General features: G+C 46.9%; 1 protein-coding gene across 1 annotated transcript in view; it reads left to right on the top strand.

Moving 5' to 3' along the window:
• The window catches only part of ITFG2 (integrin alpha FG-GAP repeat containing 2), an 819,025-nt gene that overhangs the window by 620,484 nt on the left and 180,407 nt on the right, over positions 1–18,134 (top strand). Inside the window, exon 11 of the mRNA XM_086952820.1 lies at positions 2,149–2,322. Within this exon, the coding sequence (XP_086808946.1) occupies positions 2,149–2,322 (174 nt within the window). The remainder of the gene's footprint in view (positions 1–2,148; positions 2,323–18,134) is intronic.

The following is an 18,134-nucleotide window of genomic DNA, read 5'->3' as shown; positions in this document are numbered from 1 at the left end:
ATGGGTGGTATTTGTATGGAAAGACAGTTCAATCCCCTTTCTGCACCACTTTTTCTGGTGCTCCTATTCATCCTACCCGTTGCCCAGCAGGGCTCTGCTCTGGGCACTCTGAAAGGCTATTTGTCTGTCATTTCAGCTTTTCTGCGGTTGCCTGATCATCCATATCTTTTTATATTCCCTGTTATAAGTAGGTTTATGAAAGGTTAACAACATTTGTTTCCACCTTCTCCTTTTATTATGCCCCAGATGGACCTCAGTCTCGTCTTCACTTTACTTATGTGCGCTCTCTTTGTGCCACTGCACAATGCTTTCCTGGTGGCAGTAACATCTGCCAGGAGGGTCAGTGAGCTTCAGGCCTTGTCATCCAAGCTTCCTTATCTGAACATCTACCCAGACAAACTGATGCTTCGTATGAGAGCGTCATTTCTCCCGAAAGCGGTCACTCCATTTCACGTAGGCCAATCCATCACTCTACCTACTTTTCACGCCACACCTCATCCCTCCAAGGAAGAGGAGAGACTTCACCACCTGGACCAAAATGATCGTTCTACCTTGAGCAAATGGAGGATTCCAGGTGGATGATCAACTCTTCATGTGGCATGTGGGAGCGAAGAAAGAATGGACCATATAGAAGTAGACCATCTTATGATGGATTGTTCTTGGTATCAAAATCTGCTACGCATTGGCTAAGAAGCAACCCTCTAAGGGTTTGCATGCTCAATATGCCAGAGCTAAAGCTGCAACCACTGCATTAGCACACAGAGTTCCTGTCCTGGACTTCTGCCAGGCAGCGACATGAGCTTCCTTGCACACGTTTACGAAGCACTACTGACTGGACAGTAGGTCCTTCGGAATGGACATTTTGCCTGTTCGGTCCTGCAGGACTTTGTCTTGTGAAATTGGTCACAGGTAAGAAATCTGCGGCCAGAAGTCTCTATCAGACGAACAAGTTTTTACCTGCGGTAATGCCTTAGCTGGTAGAGACTCTAACCAGCAGTGGATTCCTTACCAACCCACCCATTCTCCCCGCTCTGCGAATGGATTTCTAGTGACAGGGCTTTCCTCTTTCAGGGCCCTAGTATTCCGCACCAGTGGGCAGTGTACTTCGTGGCTCCATGCTTCTGGTGTGGAAAGTCGGGAAAATTAACTGATGTCAGTGCACTGGAATGGCTCCTATACAGGTACCGCGCACATCACTTTAGAGCCTCTGACGCCATGTGGAACTGAACAACGCCACCTACCAGTGCACAGGGGTACTGTTTAGGAACAATTTCTAGATCCAGTCTGGATAATTCTAAAATAATGAATCTGCTTCTAGATTAAGTCTCTACCAGATAAGGCGTTACCAAAGTTAATTATGTTGTTAATTTATTTTCTGAGCTTCTTCTTTTTGGCAGTGTTTTGAAAGGTACCTACTGGACTCCATGTTTCAAATTGAAATGCAGGGGCTCAGGAAGTTTTTTTTGCCCAAACTTTAATTTGCAAATATCATTTTGCAGTCACTGCTGGCGTACTGCTTTTAATCATCAGTTTCCATTAGTTATGAGAACGAGATTCCCAATTTTTATTGAGGCACCTGCTTTTTAGGTGACTCATAAGTGGAGTAGATAAGCCACCATTAATGCAAGCGGTGCAATGTCACTGGAGCTTAGGAGTGTGAGAAGCCCTCTGTACGGACTCTTTTCCAACTCAATCCGGAAAAAGTGGGATCCATTTTCCTTGTATATTAGGGCTGAGAACATTCTTGCTATACCACAGCTTAAATGATCACGAGTATGTATTGTATAGTTCCAATATCATATGTAAGAAGCAGAAGAGCACGTGCTGGCCACTGAGGACAACCCTATCTCCAGCTCTTTAATTGATAGGTTGTCTGTATGGAATCCATATAGCTTTCATCAGAGAAGCCGCTGTATCTCAGACTCCTCTATATGGTTTAAAGGGTGGCCCTAGTTTGCCTGGGTGGTATTGTAAGGTTGCCTTTACTTTTATTGGACATTGCATACCTTCAATTTGATCTGCTTGAAAAGAGGTGAAGAATTGTTGCACAATGGTGTTTTAGCAGCAAACCAAATCCAGTGTGTCCATTTGTAATTTGTAAACCGTATCTATATTTCTAATATTCCCTTTCTTCGCGGTCTTGTCTAGGAATGTATGCCTGCAAAGGAGCCCAAAACAGCCCTTGCCTTGTCTATGTCAGCTTCAACCACAAGATATACGTCTACTGGGATGTCCAGCTTGAGAGGATGGAATCCACAAATTTAGTGAAGGTTTTGGAAACTAACCAAGAGTTTGTCGATATTATCCATCAGCTAGGCCTGGGTGAGTCTTCTGCTACAAGTAATTCATGTTAATTTTTAGATGGAAGTTTAAGGATCGACCCTGGTTAGACTCGAGGCGTGTTAGAACTTACATCCTTGACGTTGTATTCCCCCAAGCCCCTTCTGTTTCCTGAATTTGTTTTTGTTGGCTTTAGGACAGGCATTTTACTATTGCTAACCAGAGCTAATGTGATTGTGGTCTTTCTTTCAAACATGGTAAAATTGAACAATACCTAATTAGCACATTTAAGTTACCTCTAAGTCCCTAGTAAATGTTGCTACCAGTATCCCGGACCTGTACATTATATGCTACTATTGGGCAGCAGCAATTGTGCCACCCACTAAAGAAGCACTGTAAACCATGTCTCAGACTTGGCACTGCATACTCTGTGGGTAGTTTTAAACTGACATCTCAACCTGGCAAAATAAACCTTTCTTTTTAATAGTTATACGTTACCCCTAATCAGACCCCCCAGGATATTGCAGAAAAAAATGGTAAATTTAGTGGCACAAAAACGGGAGTTAGTGGTGCCAAAATAGAAATTTTGTGGCATTTTAGTGGCAAATTATTTTAGTAAAAAAAATATATATAATGTTAGGTTGCCCATAGCTGGTGCTGTGGCATGCCCACGGGCAGCGGCCCGAATTCTTTATATTATTTTTTAAGTATTGCCCCCAGCTGGTCCCGCCGCATGGCCACAGATGGCGGGTCCGAATTCTTTAATTTTTTTATTTTTTTTAATAGTGCCCCAGCAAGTCCCGCCTCATGGCTTGGCCAAATTCTTTTTTTGAAAAAAAAAAAGATATTATGCCCATCGGGACCCGCCTCATGCCTCAATTCTTTTTTTCTTTGGGATAAAACACATTTGTTGCCCCCAGGGCCTGCTACATTGTGCTCCTCCCACAAACCCACAGGGATCACACCATCCACTTTCTGCCTGTGGATGGTGGGAGTGCTGAGGGAAGGGGTAGAGCTGCAGAGAAACTGCATATCTTGCCGGGCCATGACAAAACTTAAATGCTATTTGGAGTCCCAGTCCGAGCAGCAGCAGTGTTATTCTCTTTTTCTGCTTCAGTCTTCTTTCTGTCCTTTCGTCTTCTCTCTTCCTTCTTGCCTTCTGTCTTTTTCTGGTCTTCATCTGTCTTCAGCTCCAGATACCTCCAGGAATGGGGATGCAACACAGCAGGTGAGTAAACAAACGCCTCGCCTGCACGCTACACTCTGACCCCTTTCTTTTGTTGGGCACAGAAGTAATCGCTGGGCCAATAAAATTAATTTTGCACACACTTTTGTATAAAGCGCAAACTTTTTACAAAATGGCAGATTTCGTGTTTATTTTGCAAATCACTAACTCCGGGAAGATCTGCTTAATGTAGGCCCTAAAGGCTCATAGGGCAGGATGCATTGTACTAAAAAAAGTGGACATGTGTTGTTATGTTAGAGATGTCCTGACAATGAAAAGTTCCTAAAGTTGTTTTTTTACTGTTGTAAAACCTATCTTTTGCGTTGACTAACACTGGCGTACCTTATTGCATTTAACCTAGATTGGGAGCAGATAGAGGTATGCTGTTTACAATCAAACTCATTTTAGTTTAAAATCATCTTGAATGGTGAAGTCGGATTTTAAATTGCAATTTTGAAAATACGACTTTTAGAAAGTTAAAAGAACAGATAATGAATGGAATGTTTCACAACTCATATATTTGCCCCCAGTTACAGATCTGGGTTAAATCCATTGTGTTTTTGCTTGCCACACCATTCCAGTTTAGACCCAGACAAATGCAAATCAGTTGTGACCCTGCTCCCCATGGAAACAGTTCAGCCCGAACTACCAAGCCATTTCCTCCCTGGACAAAAAACAAGCATCATGGGATTGGGTTTGGGGTATAACCCCATATCAGCCAGACTAGCTTGAATCTGGTGGCATTGCGAGCACAGGACCCATGTCTGGGCATACCCTTCCCACTTAGAGCTACAAATGCAAAAAGAACAGATGATGGACGGAATGCTAAACAAATCATACATTCTCCTCCAGTCACAGAACTGGGTTAAATCCTTGTTTTTTTGCTCGCCACGCCATTCCAGTTTGGACCTAGCCATATGCAAATCAGTCTTGACCCTGCTTCTCATAGGAAAAGTCCAGTCCGAACTTTCAGGCCAGGTCCTGGCATCGGTTTTTAGAAAGTTGTCATTTTCTTGCCCTAAGCATTGGTGCCTCATGCGAGAATCCTGGGTTACATGACAGTGAGACAAAGGGGGCTTTGGTGTGAACAGGATGTGCCATCATGACAGGATGATTGGGGAGGGGCTGTCTCCAGCCCCACTTAAATGTCAAAGGGCTTTGGCTGTGCATGGCGGGGGTTGGCCGCAGGGCATGGCCTACAGCCAGACCCTGTGGCCAACATCCCGTAGTCACCAAACTCCGTGCCACGCACAGCCTTTTTTGTTTGTGCGTGGCAGGGGTTGGTCGCAAGGCCAACCCCTGTGGTCATCTAACCCGCTCCATGCACAACCTTCGCCGTGCCTCGAAGTGAGTCTGCTGAAAGGTCTGCAGGAAACCCCCCCCCTTCTCCGCACAGGCACCCACGTCTTTGGCCGTGCTCGGTGTCCAGTTGGCCACAGAGCCCGGCCTTACCCTTGAATGTAAGCAACCCGGGAAGGGGGCATTCAGGCCCCTCCCTGGGCCAATTGCGGCCACTGGGACCCCATCTCCCGGGGCCCAGCCAATTAGTGCAAGGAGAGGGGGCTGCATGCACCTCCTACGGGCTGATTTCAGCCCCAGGGACCCCAGGTACGAACTCAATTACTGCAAAGGTAGGGGGCTGCATGACGCCCCTCCTCGGGCCAGATTTGGCCACAGGGACCTCATCCCCAGGGTTCAGGCACTTCAGGCTGGGTGCCCTGGTCTCACCCAGGGCGCACTGTTGGAGGTTGCAGGGGTGAGCTGGAAAGCGCCCACAGTCCCTACTGGCTCCCCTCCTCCAGTGGGAGCCAGCATTGCTCCCACACACAGGAAGCAGCAGAAAATGCTGCTCCCTGCATGGGGAAGAAATTTTTTAATCTGCCATATTTGATGTAATTCCATTCAGCAGCTCGGGCTGTAGTCGTGTTCTAAATCCTTATGGGGATAATGTGTTTTTGGCCCCCATTTTTCTCAGCCCCCACTTGGCGAATCACCCCAAAACATTTTAGACAGCAGCTGAAGTGAGTGCCAAACTAGTTTTCAAACTTTCGTTAAGATTCGTCAAACACGCCAAAGTTATTAGCAAAACAAAAGAGATCTTCAGGTGTGTCATTTATCGAAGAAAAGACCCTCGACAGCGGACTCGCCGTCGAGAAAAGGATTGTCGTCGAAGATTGGAGATCCTCCGCCATCGTCAACTAGGCGACGATCGGCGTCGAGAGGCAAGACCCCGGTGACGATCGGCATCGAGGAGCAGAGACCCTCTGCCGTCGTCAACCCGGCGACGATCGGCGTTGAGGAGCAGAGACCCTCCGCTGTCGTCAACCCGGCGATGATCGGCATCGAGGAGCAGGGACCCTCCGCCATCATCTTGACGACGATCGGCGTCGAGGTGCAGAGACCCTCCGTCGGCGTCGGCAAGACGTTCGGCGTTGAGGGCAGGCTCTTTTCTGTCCGCGCAGTCCCATCAGCGATTGACGTCAAGAACAAGGACCCCTCCCCCGTCGTCTACTCTGTGACGATCGGCGTCGAGGATGAGATCTCCCTCAGCGCCTCGGCTGCGTTCGGCGGCGAGAAAAACCCCTCTGCCGTTGTCTCGCAGACCTTCGACGTCAAGAGTAGATACAGCTCCACCGTCTCGTAGAAGACACTTGGCGTCGAGAGAGAGAAATCCTCCTTCGTCGGCCTCTCATCGCCGGTCGACGTCGAGACAGCACTCACCTGCTTCTCATCGGCACCAGTCGCTGTCGAGACGGCGTTCGATGCCGAGCAGACGGCAGGAGCCTAGATCGGCGTCTGGAGTGCGTGCAGGTTCGACGATGAGAGCACGTTCGACGTCGAAACAGGCCTCCGTGAGGTCTGGGGATGGATCAGTGGTCCTGGTGACGGAGTCAGCCTCACGCCATTCGTCCTCTCATTCTTCCAGGAGGGCTTCTGCAAGATCTGCCACTCCGGAACCTGCTACCCACGTCCGCAAGTCCCCTTCAAGACCTCCTGCTGCAGTTCAGTTGTCCCCAAGATCGCAGCTGCCCTTAGCTCAATGGCAGGACACTGGGGCAACAAGGCGAATGCAGGAGTATGCCAGTTCTGTGCATAGGTCTCCTCTTCAGAGACTGGTAGACGAAGTGGACAGAGTGAGCTCTCCTAGACGCAGGCATGAGAGGTCTCCGGAGAGAAGGCACTACAGATTGCGTTCTCCGAGACGTGAGGAACGCACAGTCAGACGAGAAGGGAGGCGTAGTGCACACTGACGAAGTAGGAGAACACCATCTACTTCCTCTTCCCGGTCCTCCAGGAGGGATTACTCCCCCACACTATCGGACAGCCCGATTTTCAGGGTCTCTCCCATAGATGACATTAACACCTACCATGAGGTTCTGCAGAGAGGTGCGCAGAAACTCAATATTGAGATGTCTGTGCTGCAAGTCACGGCAATAGTGATTTTCGAGACCCTCCATCAGAAGACAGCATCTCGACCTCTGCTTCCATTGGTTCCTGGGATCCTTGACCCAGTCATTGACACTTTTTTAACTCCAGCAACCGTTAAAGCGGTGCCGGCTCTTAAATATAAGCCGGCTACCTCAGATCCGGTCTTTGTCAAAACGGATCCTCCTGCAGACTCTGTCATTGTGGTGGCAGTGAAGAAGACGCATGCTGTTTCGGCCACTTCTTCAGTTCCACCAGACAAAGAGAGCATGTCCGAGGACTCGTGGGGTCGCAGGGCCTGCACTTCTGCTGCTGCATCCCTTAAAGTCTCCAGCGTGGCTGCGTTGCTTGGCAAGTATGACAGAGCTCTCTAGGACTCTTTGGAGTGTTTCAAAACCAAGCTCCCAAAGAAAGACCAAAAGGATTTCGCTGAAATAGTCACGGAGGGATCTTTGGTGGCTAACCAAATGATAAGCACAGCGGCAGATGGTGCGGTGCTATCAGCGCACTCCTACGCGCATGGAGTATGCGCCAGGAGATCGTCCTGGTTGCGATTGACCGGACTGAAGCCAGATGCACAGCAAAGAATCCTGAACCCCCCGTTCTCTGGCTCTTATCTCTTCGGCACGCACGCTGACGGAGAGAAGAATAGGATGAAAACCGAGTTGGACACTGTCAAGGCAGTTGGGTTGGAGAAGAAGAAGGAATTTAAGCGCCGCTACAAATCCAACCAGAGCAAGGGGCCTCAACAGAGGGTTCAAACCCCTCAGTGGTCCCAGAGCAAGAACCAGGGGAAGACCCAGTTTCGAGGAGGAAAGTCCAACAGAGGTAGAGGTGGTCACCAACAGCAGTCCTCTACCACGTAGAGAGGAGGAGAGTCATGAACAGTGGCTTCCTCCGCCGCCATTGCCCACTCCAGTGGGAGGAAGTGCTTCTCAACATCTAGCAGAGTGGGCCAGCATCACAGGAGATCGCTGGGTGCTGAATATACTACGCAATGGATATGCGCTACGTTTCCGTGCGCTTCCTAAGGACATTCCGCCAAAATAGTCTCGTCCTCATCAGTTAAAGCTGCTTCGAAAGAGGTGAGAGCTCTTCTCCGAAAGCAAGCGATAGAGGAGGTTCCGCCCTCCCAAAGAAGAAGAGGAGTTTACTCCACATACTTTCCTGTCCCCAAAAAAGATCAGGAGGACAAGTTTCGACCAATCCTGGACCTTCGACTTCTGAACAAGGTCATAGTGAAGGAGAAGTTTCGCATGTTGGCCCTTCACCAAATATGTCCACATCTACAAGTAGGGGATTGGATGTGTTCGGTGGACCTCCAAGATGCGTACTTCCACATCTCCATTGCAAAACGTCATCGGAGTACCTGCGGTTTGTGGTCGGCCACAAACATTATCAATGCAAGGTCCTGCCCTTTGGTCTGAAGTTGGCTCCGCGAGTCTTCACCAAATACATGGCAGTGGTGGCAGCCTTTTTTCACAGAAAAGGTATCTTCGTCTATCCATACTTGGACGACTGGCTGCTGAAAGGTCCATCCCCACTGCAAGTGAGGCACTACTTCCAGTTCTGTCTGCAACAGCTGCTTGACCTCGGGCTGCATGTCAACATGGAGAAGTCAGTGCAGCAACCCACCTAGTCCATCCACTACCTCGACTCCGTTCTGGACACACGTGTGGGAAGAGCGTATCCCTCGGAGGAGAGACTGTCTTCCATGAGACAGAGGTCCAGGCTTCTGCTCCAGGTGCAGAATCCAACAGTCCGGCAGGTGGCATCCCTGCTAGGATCAGTGGCATCCTGCATCTTTCTCATTCCCAACGCCAGGCTGAGGATGCGTCCTTTGAAGCAGTCTTTGGATGACCAGTGGGATCAGTCAACAGGTCGCTGGGAAGCTCAGATCTCTCACTCCAAGGTGGCGAGACCCTCCCTCTCATGGTGGACTCCGCAACGGAATCTGATGGTGGTAGTCTCTTTTCACCAGCCACTACCAGTACAATCGGTGGTGATAGGCGCGTCTCTACAAGGCTGGGAGGCACACGTGGGGTGCCTTCAGATACAAGGACGGTGGTCGGTAAAAGAACAGACCTACCACATCAGTATGCTGGAGCTACGAGCAGTCCATCTGGCTCTAAAGGCTTTCCTGCCGGCAATCGAGTCCGATTCGGTCCTGGTCCAGACCGACAACACGACGACCATGTTCTACCTGAACAAGCATGGAACTCGGTCGCGTCCTCTCTCCCTGGAGTCACAAGCGATCTGGCACTGGCTGCTCGCCCGGAACCTCTCGGTGGTGGCGGTGCATCTTCCAGGAGAGCTAAATGTCAAGGCAGACGCACTCAGCAGGCACTTCGAAGATCAGACAGAGTGGGTGCTACACAACGAGGTGGTGGCGGATCTTTTCCATCGTTGGGGTCGTCCGGAAATAGATTTATTCGCGGACAAAGAAAACACGAAATGTCACGCCTTCGCGTCCAGATTCCACCGTCCAGGGACAAGGGGAAATGCTCTTTTGATGGACAGGTCAGGGACATTTGCCTACACCTTTCCTCCTCTGCCCCTGATCACGAAGGTGGTGTGCAAGCTACTCAGATCCAGCATGACCATGATTCTGATAGCTCCAGACTGGCCACGGCAGTGGTGGTACCTGGACCTTCTTCATCTGTCGGTACTTCCACACAGGAGACTACCTTGCAGGCCGGACCTGCTGACCAAGATGGGAGGGAGGATTTTTCATCCCAACCTTCCATCACTGAACTTGACAGCAGGGCTCCTGAGGTCCTGCAATACGGACATTTAAAACTGCCTCCTATTTGCATGCATATTTTGAAAGAAGCAAAAAGATCCTCCACAAGAACGTCTTACGCGTTTAAGTGGAAGAGTCTTTTTCTGTGGTGTACTCTTCTATGCACAGCTGCAGTGAGTAGCTTCATGCGAATAAAAGATTGGAAATCTACTTCTTCGTGGAGTGACGTCTCTGAAGTATTGGGGCACCTGGAGGGATGGTGTATGCGGCGCCTCAGCCGCGAGAGATGAACCACCCGCTTTGGAATGTGAATGCGGGGCTGCTGGCTGCCATCTGACAGTCTGAATGCAGCACTAGGAAGCTGCAATTAGAAGCTAATCACTGCATCTGTAGCCCACCGGAGGGCAGTAGTAAATATAGGCAAAAAGAACTGAGTTCAAGTAACGAACCCCACTGAAGGGAAAAAGCAAAACTACAGCTACCAGCATGCAACTCACCAGTGAGTGCATGCGATTTGGATAAATATGGCTGCAGATCCTCGCCACTCGATGTTTGCCACCCTATGAAAAAGCAGCGTGAGCTGCGAAACTCGTCAAGACTCTTCTATGCACAGCTGCCGTGAGTAGCTTCATGGGAATAAAAGATTGGATATCTACTTCTTCGTGGAGTGACGTCTCTGAAGTATCGGGGCATTTAGAGGGATATATATATATATGTGTATATATATATACGGTTATATATATGTGAGGCACATATAAATAGTGTTTCCGGGGTCCCGCGCATGGGCGGGAATATTCTAATTCTTATGACTTTGATGAGGATACCTCTGTAAGAGAACTAGGATTACAGGTAAGTAACTAATCCTAATGTAACTGATATGTATGCATAGCGTAGTATAATAGATGCTCAGTTGCACTATACGGAAACTGCATGGAATATTGTGACACCTGAAACCGTCAGTTACCAATAGATCTCAGGTTATGTACCTTTTATTATCCCTATAGGGTGCGGGCTCAATCATATTACGAGTATTACATGTATTTTTCTCTGTGAATGCAGATGTTGGTGCCTATGACCTCTAACTTAATGTTGAGTTCGCAGAAAAATAAACAACAGCAATAAAGTGAATGCATGTGCAAGGAGAAAATAGGGGGGATTTCTGGGCTTTTTCAATATATACATTTTTAAATGCAGCGTGTGTTGATCTCACACTAATTTCAAAACAGAGCCCTATTTTTGTCATAAACCCATGATCCTCCCATTTAAAATTGTGATAGTGTGTTTAAAAGAAAGTTGCTGATAATTAGCCTGATGTAGGTCCATATATTATACTCCTATGTGGGTTGCTAACTCCTCCCCGCTGTTAAGTCCATTCAGGTTTTTGATATTGAGCCCGATAATGTATTTGGACTCCAAAATGCGGAGTGCTCTCTCCCGGTCTCCACCCCTGGGATGAGGAAGTATACTATCTTTCCCATAAAATGTTAGGAGATTGCTGTCACTGCTGTGCTTCTCAGCAAAATGTTGTGCTGTCGGATAGGTGCTATCCCTATTAGAGATGTGCAGCAGGATCCGCACTTTTAATTGCAGTTTTCTACTACCTACATATTTGTACTGACAGGGACACTCTAAGACATAGATTACATAGTCACTAGAACATGTAACAAATTTGTTGATCCTCCTTTCCTCATTTAGGTTGATCTTGTAGGTTTTTTGGCTCTTATTATTCCTACATGCTTTGTAGTTACTGCATGTAACGAATCCTTTGGCAGTTTTTAATCAGTAACCTACTTGTCCATCTTGTTGGCAACTGTAGAACAAATGCTCCTTCAAAGACCTCGATTTTTTTATATGTTATTTTAGGGGCCTGCCTATGTGTTTGCCTATGATCGGGTCAGAATTTTAAAAGATTCCAACTGGCTTTCATTAATACTCTTCATCTTTGCGAGCCTCCACTGTAGGTGGTGATCATTCTGGGAGCATCATTGTTCATCTTATTGTCTTTAAGGTTAGGTTTGAAGAGAAGATCGTTTTGTGTTTTTCCTCCAATCTTTGTTTTATCTGTTTCTAGTCTTTTGTTGCTATATCCTCTCTGTTTGAAGCGTTTTACTATCACTTCCTGTTCTTGTAGGTAGCTCTCATGTGTACTGCAATTGCGGCGGGCTCGTAAGAGCTCCCCATGTGGTATACTTTGTATTAGTGTTGTGGGATGGTTACTGGCCACGTGCAAAATGGTATTCCCTGCACTTTCTTTTCTAAATAAGCGGGTGGTAATTTTGTTATCCATCACTTGCATTGCCATATCGAGGAATTCGCAATAATCTCTGCTTATTTTGTGTGTGAAGCTCAAATTCAAGCTATTCAGTCCTAATTTCTGAATGAATTCCTCTGCCAGGTCTATTGGTTCATCCCAAGTCAGGAACAAGTCGTCTATGTACCTGATCCAGATTGGGATGTGTTCAGGTCATTAGAGCTTGTTGTTCTTCCCAGCAGCCCAGAAATAAGTTAACTAGGCTTGGGGTGAAACAAGTGCCCATTGCTGTACCAGATATCTGGCGATAAAGAGTCTTTTCAAAGAGAAAGCTGTTTTGCTCAAGGTAATAGGTCATCATTTCTTCCAACATCTCATTATGATCTTTCAATGAGATGTGTCTACTCCTCAGATATTGCATGCATGCTTCTACTCCCTGTTTTTGATTGATACATGTATACAGAGAGCATACATCTAATGATACTAGAAGGTATGTGGGTTCCCATTGAATCACACTGTCGAGTCCTGGGATCGCCCAGGACTGTGAGATGCTCTGCCAGGTCCCTAAGGTTTCACTGGTTAATCAAAAATAGAGTGAATTCTAAACTGACTGTGCACTTTGTAATCAGAAAATAAGTAATCCAATGTCAAACATTCATAAATCAAAAACAATTGTATTGAAACACTTCCTGTGCCAAATACAAATCAAACAAAATATTTGAATGCTAGTAACATCTAGTTACAAAAACACTGTGATAAAACACAATATTTTCAAGTTGTGATTTGTTAAGAAAACATTTGATATAACAACAAAGCCCAATGCATTTTTTTTAAAATCCTTCCTCAGGAGTAAAGTTTTAAATGCTTAGTTTTCATGTATTGTATGATTCGCTTCCTTCAGTGGGACACTACAACATAAAACAAACTGAAAAAGAACCATCATTATGGATTGATCATACCACAGCGAAAAAAGTAATTTATCCAATATTGGGGTATCTTTAATAGATTCACATGCCTGAATCATTCCCCGTCGTCGAGGCGGGAGTCCCACTGTAATAATATATACAATAGCAGTGCCTTCGAAAATTATTTGTAGTAGGCTGAAAAGACTATAGGCCCAAAACTTAGCAGCCTATCTACCTCATTATGTAAAAAGGACTGAAAAGTAGTCCCAACCGATCAGCTGACAGCACCCTTTAGAACCTTCCCAACAGAGGCAGTTCTCCTCAGATTTTCACCGCACGTGTGGAAGGGAGTCTCCCTGAGTGCCTACTCAGTTTTTCAACCTTTGTTCTTCAAAATGTCTGAGAAGAAAGCTCTTTTCAAGGCCTGCAGGACCTGTGATAAGAAGAGGGTCCATGTAGATGATCAGCACAAAGACTGCACCTACTGCCTACATCCCTCTCATGTTGTGAAGGATTGTAGGATTTGCCGCACCTTCCCTGCCAAAACCATCAGGGACAGGGAGGCAAGGGTTCTACTTTGGCTCAAATCATCTTCCACAGATGATGAGGACAAGGTTTCAACATCCAGCAAAAGAGCCAGATCATGAGATAGTTCTTCTCCTGAGAGGAAAAAACATCACAAATCCTCTCATGGAGTGTCTGAACCCTCAAGGAGGTTGTCCTCTCCTCCTATGGAATCCCCAGCTTCTCCAGGATCTTCATCAAAAACTGTGAGTAAAGCCCAGACTAAGACTGTCTCTCTGGTGTCTTCTCACACAGTCTCTGTGACTTCTGCCATTTCAAGCTCTGCGGTGACGGTATCTACATCTGCCATTACCTCACCTATTGTTTCAGCTAAGATTTCCTCTAAGAAATCTTCAGGGACTAAGGACGAAAAATCATCGTCGACCATTCCATCGACGACGATACCTTCGCCGACGAAGTCATGACGATAAAAGTCAAGTCGACGGCAAAATCATCGTCGACGAAGAGCCCATCGACTTCCGAAGAGCCTGTCGACGAAGAGTCTGTCGACGACGGCCCGTCAACGACGACGACCCCGTCAATGCCAGCCCCATCGACGATGGACTCGTCGACGAAGAGTCCATCCACAGTACCACCGTCAACGACGACCCCATCGATGACCCCATCGACGACGAGCTCGTCGACGGCGCTTCTGCCAATAAGCCAGCCGCCTTCAGGGCAGCTTGCTAAGACACCTGAATCTTCAAGGAGTTCAGCTATTACCAAAACTCCGCAAACAAGACCCTGGCCTGTTCCACCTCAGGTGTCTCATGTCTCACCTGTGGCCTATACACACTTTCAGCTCAAGACCTATCATAGGCAGGACTACTCTAATATTTCCCCACTGCTGCCATCGCAGATCTTAGAGTCCTATGTGGAAGAAGAGGATTCTGAGGAGGATGATGGAGATAATGAGGGTCCCTTTGGGATTGCTCGCCATCCATCCGAATTACACATAAAATGCCAGGATGAGGAGGACGAAGAGGATATGCAAGAGCACTACTACAAAGAGGAATTGTCTACACCTTTCTATAGACAACCATATAGACCTCCACATTCGGAGGAGACAAGTCATCTACCTCCTTCTTTGATACAGGATCTGCAAGCTATATCGCCAGAGGTTCCCACCGACACCGTCCACGCAATGTGTACCTCCGGTACCAGCTGACGTACCTGCACCTCCTCTACCACACCCTCCAGTGTCACCAAGACACACTGAAGAACCCGCGCCACAAGAGGATACCTCCTCTTCGGATGAAGATGGAAGAGAGGAAGGTGAGCTGCCTCAAGACAACACGCCTACGGATCCATGGGATGATACGTAATACCCATACCTTCACCTCCTTTGCCACAGCCCTCTGATTCTCCGCCGGAGGACATTGGAGGCTTTCATAATATCATGCAAAGGGCTGCTACAAGGTTTGAACTGCCAGTTACCATTGAGCAGTCAGACTGTTTCCTACATGATTTTAAAGAAGGGTATAGAAGGATCAGAAGGGCCATACCCATTATAGACTTTATTTGGCAAGAAGGTCTAAAGATTATAAAGACACCCGCTTCTAGCACTGCAGTCCTTCCTCGTATAGAGAAAAAGTACAGGGCTCCACCAGAAACTCCATCTTGTTAGGTGGGTCACCCTCGTCCGGACTCTGTGATATCTCAAGCCGCTCAACAGAGGTCCAAGAATACGTCCACTCCAATCTCAACGCCGCCGGATAAAGAAGGCAGAAGATTGGACTTAATAGGCAAGAAGTTTTCCATCAACGCTGCATCCTCTATCAAGGCAGCAAATTCTCTTGCGATTCTTGCCCGTTATGACCGACAGATGTGGTCGGAGCTGTCTGAATTCCTGGAGTTGATACCGGAGGACCGTCAACAAGATGCACGTAAGATACTGCTTGAAGGAGAAAGAGCAGCTTCAGAAATAATAGATTGTGCCCTGGACATTGCAAATACTAATTTCCGTCAGTTAGCGGGCACTGCGGTGCTCAGACGCCAAGGTTGGCTTACAGCAACCTCCTTCAGACCTGAGGTTCAAACAAAAATCCTCAATATGGCTTACGATGGGGACTCGCTCTATGTAAGCACAATCAATTGGTACTCTAGAGAGGTTCTTTTAGAGGAGCAAGAGGTCGTGGCTTTTCTTCTAGAGGAAGTTACCATAACCAACAGAACCAGCAATACCAATCACAGTACAAGCAAGTGTATTACCAGTCATCATATCGTCAGTCTACCTCCAATAATTTCTCTCGTCAGGGAGGAAGAAGAAGAGCAAACAATCAAGGATGAGATTCAAACAAGCGTCAATGAGTTTTGCAGGACGCCAGTCCAACATCCTTTCCTCCCTGTGGGCGCGAAGATCTCTGCATTTTACAATCATTGACGGAACATCACATCGGACCGGTGGGTCCTAGAAGAAGTGGAAAAAGGGCACACTCTGGAATTCCTAGAGAAACCACCTACGACTCCACCCAAGGGTCCCCCTCCCCCTCGTCTTCACTTACTGTTCAAGGAGGCCTTAAACATGTTTCACAAGAATGCGATAGAGAAGGTTCCAATCTCGCAGAAGGGAAGAGGATTTTACTCTCGCTTCTTCCTGATAAAGAAGAAATCGGGAGAGTGGCGCCCGATTTTGGATCTGCGCAGGCTCAACAAATTCCTGAAGAAACAGAGTTTTCGCATGGTGACATTGGCAGATGTGCTCAATTGTCTCAACAAAGGCGATTTTATAGCTTCTCTGGACTTGGAAGACGCCTACTTCCATATCCCTATACACCCCAAACATCGCAAATATCTCTGATTCACAGTGGCTGGCGTCCACTTTCAATTCAGGGTGTTTCCATTCGGGCTAAAGTCGGCACCAAGAATATTTACAAAATGCTTGGCCCCAGTTTCTGCAGCGTTGAGGTCCCAGGGAATACAGGTCTTCCCGTACCTCGACGATTGGTTGCTCAAAGGACCATCAAAACAGTTCAAAAGACAAGCGGTCAAAAGCGCCCTGTATCTATTCTCAAGTCTGGGCCTCACTCTAAATGCGAAAAAGTCCCAATTACACCCCCTACAGGTATTAACCTTTCTGGGAGCCTCTATGGACACTCGATAGTGCAAAGCATTTCTGTCTCAGGAGCGTCAGGACAGACTTTGAATACTGGCAAAGCAGATCTCAGCAAAAAAGTCACTTTCTGTCCGGTCGTATGCGTCTCTCCTAGGGATGTGCTCTTCAGCAATCAACCTAGTTCCCTTTGCGAGACTCAGGATGAGGCCGCTGCAGGAGGGATTACAACAACAATGGCAACAACTAGGAGGATCTTTCGACGATCGCATAAAGGTGTAGCGGGAATTCCGTTCTCCTACAGAACTGTGCATAGAGATTCGGAACCTCAGTGAATTAGGATGGCCCAAAACTCACCTCAGTACCCAAAATCCCCTTACCGAGCTAGCTACAGTGTCTCATTGGTCATAACAAACTCCCAATGTTTAGACAAACCCGAACATGAACTTAGATTACCTCAGGTATCTTGGAACACATGAACACTCTTTCGCTATATAATCATTTCAAACCAGAACGTGGAGTAAATGAGGACACGTGCATATTTGAAATAATTATTTACTAATGCAGGGTTCTCAAACGCAGTATCTTATATAATACAAGCAAACATATTATAAGAAACAAAGTTATCAGCATAGTTACTAGTCCATAAAAAGCGAACGGTGACAGCATACTAAGATGCTGAAATGAATAGGAATTAACAACACCTATTTCTCACCCTCCCTAATTAGCATATTATATTATATCTATGAAGGTCTCTTGGGTTTTAGCAGGGCGGGCCCATACCTCAAAATCTCAGTGGGAGAGGATCACATCATCTTCTACCAGCTCTCTGCATGCGAAGCACCATCAAGTGTGTTACATGTGTTTTCAGCAAAGCAATATAAAACCCGCTAGAGCCAGATTTTGGCAGCAGCATGTGTGTTATGTCTAGGAAGGTGCGAAGATCAGACCTCACAACAACACTGTGTTGAGTTATACTTGGAGACTTCAGCACTCACTGTGCAGACAGTGTACCAAGCAAAGCTGATATCAGAGCAATAACATATTATTTCTCAAGTAAATCACAACGCTCTTCTGGGTTGAAAGCTAAAATAACAATTATGTGTCGTGTGCAAAATGAAGCAAAAGGAAAAATGGCGTTTAAACATTTAATAGGCTCATGCTAACTTAACACAGTATATAGAAAAGAAGTAGCTATATGACAAAGGTGACACCCAAAATGAGGCAAGCTCTCCAGTGGTGGTCGAAAGAAAGCAATCTGTCTCCGGGCCTCACATTTCTTCAGGCTATCCCGGAATTCGTTCTGACTACAGATGCATCAATGGAGGGATGGGGAGGTGATCTTCTGGACCTCCAGAATTAAGGCTGATGGTCTCATCAGTATCGGCAGAAGCACATCAACAGTCTCTAATTAAGAGCCATTTTCCTTTCTCTTCAAGCGTTCCTTCCAAGAATTGCAAATTCATCAGTATTGGTGCGTACGGACAATACCACCAGCATGTTTTACATAAACAAGCAAGGAGGAACGAGATCTCTATACCTATCACAGGAAGCTCAAGAGATGTGGGAGTAGATTATACAGCACGGCATAACACTCAGAGCTGAGCATGTGAAGGGGGTTCAAAACTCCTTAGCCGACAACCTCAGCAGATCTCTCACAGGCTGCCACGAATGGGAGCTAGAACAGG

Source organism: Lissotriton vulgaris, chromosome 1_2 (assembly GCF_964263255.1).
Source record: "Lissotriton vulgaris chromosome 1_2, aLisVul1.2, whole genome shotgun sequence".
Classification (NCBI taxonomy): domain Eukaryota; kingdom Metazoa; phylum Chordata; class Amphibia; order Caudata; family Salamandridae; genus Lissotriton; species Lissotriton vulgaris.
This window is presented reverse-complemented; position numbering and strand designations above follow the sequence as displayed.